This window comes from Verticillium alfalfae, genomic scaffold, assembly GCF_000150825.1.
Source record: "Verticillium alfalfae VaMs.102 supercont1.4 genomic scaffold, whole genome shotgun sequence".
Classification (NCBI taxonomy): Eukaryota; Fungi; Ascomycota; class Sordariomycetes; order Glomerellales; family Plectosphaerellaceae; genus Verticillium; species Verticillium alfalfae.
Window position 1 is genome coordinate 1105390 of NW_003315035.1, and position 6498 is coordinate 1111887.

Below are 6498 nucleotides of genomic sequence, written 5' to 3' on the forward strand. Positions count from 1 at the left end.
AGTACGACTCAAGAATCACTGACTTTATGGAGGTGGCACCGTTTATGCGCCTTTTGCTCTCCCCGGGAAAAGAACTTGGGGTGTCCCATCACCATTGAAAGCTGCGGGGCAGTGACTCGACCTGCTCGGTTCGGAGCTGCCGCTCACAGGGTAGCGTCGCACACAACTGGGAAAGGTTATCAGCATGTTCACAGTCGGTCGGGGCGGGACAACGTCGACCAGCGAGCGCTAAGGTGAAAGGGTCTCGCTGCCGTCGCTCCGACACCCTTCCCGCCGCCCAATATCACGGGAACTGACGGCCCCCGCATTTACCGCTTGGATATGCACCGAGGCAAGCCATGAATGACATGGGTGCGGTCAAATACCTGGATGCGTTCGTCCAGGGAACAATGCAATCCATAGTTGTTCCGTAAAGCGTAGCATAGCCCACCCCAAGCTGCAACCTCGGAGCACCAGACCGTACGTGGCTGATGCAGCGTTGAGCAAGAAGCGGTGGTGATTGTCGCTCGTCTTGGTCAAAACGTACCAAGAGGATCGGCGCACCTGGTATCCTCTGATTGACATTTAATGGATTTCCTGCACACTCATGTGCGGCAGAAGCTTGGTGACGAATGTTCAGGAACCTTGCTTGGTTGCCAGTTCATGAATCGGATATGTTCCAATTGCTTGCTGCTTTTAGTTGGCTGATTCAGGGCCGATCCGTCTCGGTCGCTCAACACCCGTGAATTTGAAGCGCAAGCGCCTTGCTTAAAAAGAATAAAAAATAGTGGCAGACGTTAAAGATTGATACTATGCCCCGACGGACCAAGGATGTAGTAGAAATGCAAGGCCGGCCGGATAACTGGATGGTAGGAGACTTCTGTTTAGGTGGGAAATGCTAGGGGATCTAGGTACCTAATCATCACGTCTGCCACTTTTTTTTCCAAGGCGCCTGACACGATAGCGAGCTGCCGGAACTTACTACTTCAGGTATCGGGAAGGCGCAGGCATGATTTGATGTGACTGTTCAGTTGGATCACGGAGAGCAATTAGGTTTGCATGGGATACGCAGTCCTGATGGATGTTCAAGTCGGAACCAACATGGCCAGCATTCGGTGCGAACGCCCGGAGGAAGGTATTCACCCTGTGGCAAAGCTCTTTTGCTATCGGATCAACGACATCAACGACGAATCTGGGGTTCATACTGACGAGATGTCTTGTCCTGTATCATTGCTAATTTCAATGCTCATATATCATGGCGGCGTAATTGCCCCTTCTTGCCCCATGCTCGTTCTGGAGTCATAGTTCAGGCATTGCTGCTAAGTAAGTGACTGCGGGAAACAGGATTTCGAGGGTGTTCGTCTCAAATTCCCCGGGCAGTAACACAGACCGGCAAGAATAAATACGAGGATACATCTGAATCCAACACTTCAGTCTACCTGCCGCATATTCATTGCTGCTTGTCCGTGACCCACAGCCTAGGCATGATCAAACTGTCCCCGAACCAGAAATACAGAGCGAGTGCGGCTGTGCTTTGACAAGAATAAGTTCATCGAGTAGCCTGGCAGGGTGAGTCGCTTGGAACCTTGGCAAATGAAGAAACCGATGTTCTAGCGAATGCCGACAATTGTGACCTTCCAGCCAAAACCTCGACACGCTAAAGAACATGATCTTTGTTGGGTCTCAAGTCCCGACCAAGACCTGACGTTTCGATACTCACTAGTTCTTCGTTTTTTATGTTAATCTGCACCTACGTCAGTTGAAAGTAGCGTAGAAGGCCATCGTATCTCTTGCAAAAGGAGCTCTGCCGGTCAGCCAGAAGATATGCCATGTGACCCGGTATCCAACCTTGATTCGAGCCCGGCACTTTCGAGCCAGGTCGAATGAGAGGTTAGAGAACGCTGGCTGGATTCTCTTTCTCTGCCTCAACGTCATCTTGGAGATATTCGTTACCGCACCATGATGAAGCAGTCCGCACCTCAAAGCCCAGGACGTGCTCTATCGTGCAGCTCTGCCCCTGAGCTCCGCAGTTGAACTGTCAAAGGACTGCAGGATACTCGACAGTTTGAAATCACGGTTCCGTAGAGTTCTGTAGGTAGAATGGAAACAGAAGTAATGAGTCTCTCGATACCATTTGTGGATGTAGACAATTTAGTTTACAGATTCACTTCAGAATCGAGCCAAAGTTGAGCCATGGGCATTGAGAGCGAGAACGGACGCCGTATAAAAGAGGCATGGAAGAATCACTGACGATGTGGGAGGCACAAAGTGACCATCATCGGGACGATGTACTACACTCAAAGCCAAGTACAGCAAAACTTTGCATACAAGTCGTCTAGGGAAACAACCCGTGACGAAATGACCCAGAGTATCTTAAGTCTTACGTACTGATGTCCTATTGCAAATGAGAGGCAGTAGCAGCGGGAATCATAATTGATTCTCCTTGAACATCCATCTTAAAGCGGCAACAGCGCTTGCCTTTTGCAGCTGTGACTTTTTGATGCGAGGCCACCAGACCATCGTCTGGTTTGGTAGTCTAGCCTAAACGTACATTGTATTACCTTAGCTGAGGGTTGCTTTGACTGCCATGCAGGAATTAAATCTGCTTGTCATGTTAAGCCCCGGCAAGCATTCTAGACCCGGAGATCGCAGCAGTTATTAAGACGAACAACGCACGTTCTGGTTTGCCGTCACAAAGATATTTTACCACGGCTACCCCAGCACACACCAGCTTATCCCAGAGATGTGGCCGAGCGGGAGGGTAGAGGAGGACGGCATTCACGCACCAGAATCAGCGTGTGCCTTCACCCCCATAACCGTCGCGCTCCCCTTGAATCTCCTGCGGACTCCCCTCCCCGCTTCCCCCGAAGCGGAATTTTGTGGACCGGTAAAGAGAAAGTTGGAGGACCCGGTCTTCTTCACAATAGCGTTCTCGGGTGAGAGGGGTGTGCTTTTCCTCAAGCACCCGCACAAGGCGGGTGTCGATCCTACCTTGGGGGCAATTTGACGCTGCGGGCAGACGTAGTGAGTGGGGCAGGGGAGGGGTGCCGTTGCTGGCGACATCGGGGCGGCTTCCGGAAGCTATGGACGGGATTTTTCGCGTGGCATTGAATGCACACTAGAACTGGATTTTACTCGTGGCTAATGATGGGAGGGGGGGAAGAGTAAATAGACCGCGCGGCCAAGTGCTCGACGGTCTTGACAGCATGATATTGGTTGCCCACGATATCTGGTGTTCGAGGTCCCCTAATCTGCTGATCTGGGTTCGGTACAGTTTTGGCCTCCATTGTAGGTATGGACCTCGCACCCAGCTTGCTCGATCGATTCTTCGAGCAACATCTATTGCGCCATCGCCAGTTCCCTCAAGGTTTGATCGCATACTGAACTGGACATGACCTTAAAATGATTCAGGCCTGATACTGGGTATTGTCTAGAACGAGTTGCTCAAGAACAGCCCCGCTGCGAACTATATCTATCGACGACGTCGATCCGATAGCTCACTTAGATGAAGCTACCCAGACCAATCCGTTTCCGAACACAGGCGACTCCATATTCGCATTATGCCGTACTCGTTTGATCCTCGTCCACGGTCCAGAGTCTCGTTTCTTTCGTGCGCTGCTGCGTCCCTCGAAGCTAAAAGGCAAAGATAAAATGGGAACTCCGGGCTGATTTTAAGGTCGGTCATCGTATGGTCAGTTGCTCCGCCATTATTGGGTTTTGAAGAGGAGGATGGCGCAGTGGCCAAGGTAGAAGTAGATGAAATGCTTCGTCTCTGCTCAGTGGGATTCATTTATGTCAGCAATGATCATTTTTCGACGGAAATGACGAGGCATCGATGACATCAACTCGTACCATGCGTCACAAAGCTTCCAAAGTTGCGTCCGACAATGCAGTGCCACGTCGGACCCTTGCGCTCATCGAACTGATCCCGAAACGTCAGTACCTCGTTTGTGCGGCGGATGGCGGGGAAGTTTGTACCGTCTTCTTGATCTGTTGGGCAATGTCCTAAGATATCTGATAAGCTCTGCACATCGGATTCATAGGAGCTGGCGATCAATACCTTCTCGATTGTAAATCGACCCATCGCTTCCTGAGCTGTGCCACGGCGTATTAGAACCCTCCTAACACCAGTGATTGACCGAGCAGCTACCCACCGACTTCGATGACCTCCTGTTGCATATCGTCGGTCTGGCATGTGTCAGCCTTGGCATGATTCGATGGCAATGGCAATCACCATACCATGTCTGCGGATTTAATCTGGGCTGTCGCAATGCGCGTCAGTACGGACTGTCGTCTTGGCAGGCGCGGTAGGCGACAAACCTTCAAGCTTCGCCTCCCTTGGAGCCTCAGCACTTCCCTTGTCGGCCATGATTTGCTTCGGTCGGTGGTTGAGCTGTTAAGTTGCTGTCAGTGGCCGAGCTAAACATGGTCTCTCAGGACAGGCGGTCATGTTTTGGGCAGAAGCTGCTGACTACCCCTTTTCGAGGGTTGGGCGACAAGCCCCGCTTGTTGCGCAAATGCTGCGGTGTCGCAAATCTCGCACTTACCGTGTTTTTCAAGGCAATTGTGGTTACTGAAGACAGAGCGTGAGGTGGAAGATTGGTTCCCAGATACGATAGCCTTACGTCCTAGGAAGCTGGTGGGTTGGTCGGGGTTTGTTTGCTTTGGTGTTTCGCGATCTCCTTCCACTCCAGCTAGCACTCGTAGAGAGGTCACTGCGCGACGGGGATCGGGTTGTCATGTGGCACGGGCCACCCACGGACTCTTCAATACCTCCCTGCCAGCCTGCCCAGGTTGAGTGGACATGATGCTGCTGTGGGTCGTGTGGTCTTGACTGCCGCGTGCTAATAGTGGGGCGCTGACCAGGCGGACGGTCACATGTTGATAGCGATAAGGAGCTGGCAGAGGAGAAAAAGTCGCGAAAAAAAAGTACTCCATGTATCCTGCCATACGATCAAGCGGCTTCTGCCATCACTTCACCACACCACAATGCTACAGCCTTCATAGTACCGGACTCTACCGCCCTCAAGGCTTATTTAACACCCCCTTTTAAAATGTCGGCACAGCCTTCGGACGCAGAGTTCGAGACTTCAAGAATCTTCGTCAAGGGCATCCCCCCGACGATCAGCGATGCCGACTTCAAGAAGCACTTCTCGGCTGGCGGACGAGAAGTCACCGATGTCAAGGTCATCTTGCCTCGGCGAATTGGCTATGTCGGCTTCAAGACATCGGAGGATGCGAAGAAGGCCGTGAGGTACTTCAACAAGTCGTACATACGCATGTCGAGGATCGAAGTGCAGCTTGCAAGACCTGTATGTTTTACCCTGCCACGCCCCCAAGAAGAGAAGAGCGACAGGCATGCTAACAGTTTGATTCAGATTGCAGACCCTGCTCTGAAGAGGAACTGGAAGAGCGACCAATCGACCCCTGCAGCATCGTCGACAGCGCTCCCGCCGGCTAATGCGGTTCGGGACGCCAACGGCGATGCAGCGGCCAAGAAACGGAAGAGGGACGAGGTTGATGAATCTGACCCCAAGTTGCGGAGTACTTGCAGACTTTCCAGCCAGGAAAGACCAATGCCGCGGATGAGATGACCGAAGTCATCGACAGCAAGGCGATCGCTGAGAAGAAGAAGCTTCTTCAAGATGGCGAGAGCGATGATGAATATGAGACCATCCCAACGAGGCCAGACAAGAAGCAGATGAGGGAAGCGCCAAGCAACCAGCAGCCTGAGCCGCCTCAACAACCCCCACACATGACACCTGTTGAAGACGCCGAAGACACTGTTGCACCACCACAGGAAGCCGAGCCTGTTCCGAAGACACAGGTCGACTCTTCCAAGGCAGTGGACCCCGTAGCTACAGATGATGACTGGCTGCGTTCGCGAACCAACAGGATGTTGGACCTCGTGGCGGATGATGAAGAGATTCCGCTGCCGCCCCCTGTCCATAAGGAAACCCGTGATGAGTCTGCGGACGAAGTCATGACGGACGTTGCGGCGGTAGAGGATGTTGGTCAGAAGCCACTTGCTGAGCCGTCTCGAAGTCAAGACAGTGAGGCACCCGCCGAGGAGTTGCCGAAGGCTGCGCCGGCACAATCTGACAAGGAGGTGGCCATCAACACCATTCGCCAGACCGCGCGATTGTTTGCGCGAAACCTGGCTTTCAGTGTCAGCGAGGACGATCTCCGTGACCACTTTGAACAGTACGGAGAAGTCGAGGAGGTAGGCCACCCCCCTCTTTTTCACACATTCCCACAACATACGGCAGCCCCACCGATCACATGATGAATCCAGATAGGGACAGCTTACACCTTTGGTGATTGATGCGAACCTTGGACCAGTATTTTAGTAGATGCTTTGGCTTTCTGACATGATCATCTCCTCATGACGCTTTTTCTAAACTATCCATGAATCAGAATACTGACAAGTTGGTCTCAGGTACACATCCCGGTGGCGAAGTCTGGGACGAGCAAGGGATTCGCATACGTCTCGTTTGCCAGTGCTGATGCCGCTGTCAC

The 6498-nt window shown here is 52.4% G+C and overlaps 2 protein-coding genes across 2 annotated transcripts; one reads left to right on the forward strand and one right to left on the reverse strand.

Annotated features, from left to right (window-relative positions):
• Positions 1 to 3245: 3245 nt before the first annotated feature.
• On the reverse strand, positions 3246 to 4348 carry VDBG_03768 (dynein light chain; the record flags this gene model as incomplete). Its single annotated transcript, XM_003005769.1, has 6 exons — positions 3246 to 3751; positions 3832 to 3901; positions 4040 to 4074; positions 4134 to 4167; positions 4219 to 4241; positions 4300 to 4348. The coding sequence occupies 6 exons, from the start codon at positions 4346 to 4348 to the stop codon at positions 3687 to 3689; spliced, it is 276 nt and encodes a 91-aa protein (XP_003005815.1).
• Positions 4349 to 4942: 594 nt separating this feature from the next.
• Positions 4943 to 5761, forward strand: VDBG_03769 (multiple RNA-binding domain-containing protein; the record flags this gene model as incomplete). Its single annotated transcript, XM_003005770.1, has 2 exons — positions 4943 to 5291; positions 5358 to 5761. The coding sequence occupies 2 exons, from the start codon at positions 5034 to 5036 to the stop codon at positions 5571 to 5573; spliced, it is 474 nt and encodes a 157-aa protein (XP_003005816.1).
• Between the last annotated feature and the right edge of the window lie 737 nt (positions 5762 to 6498).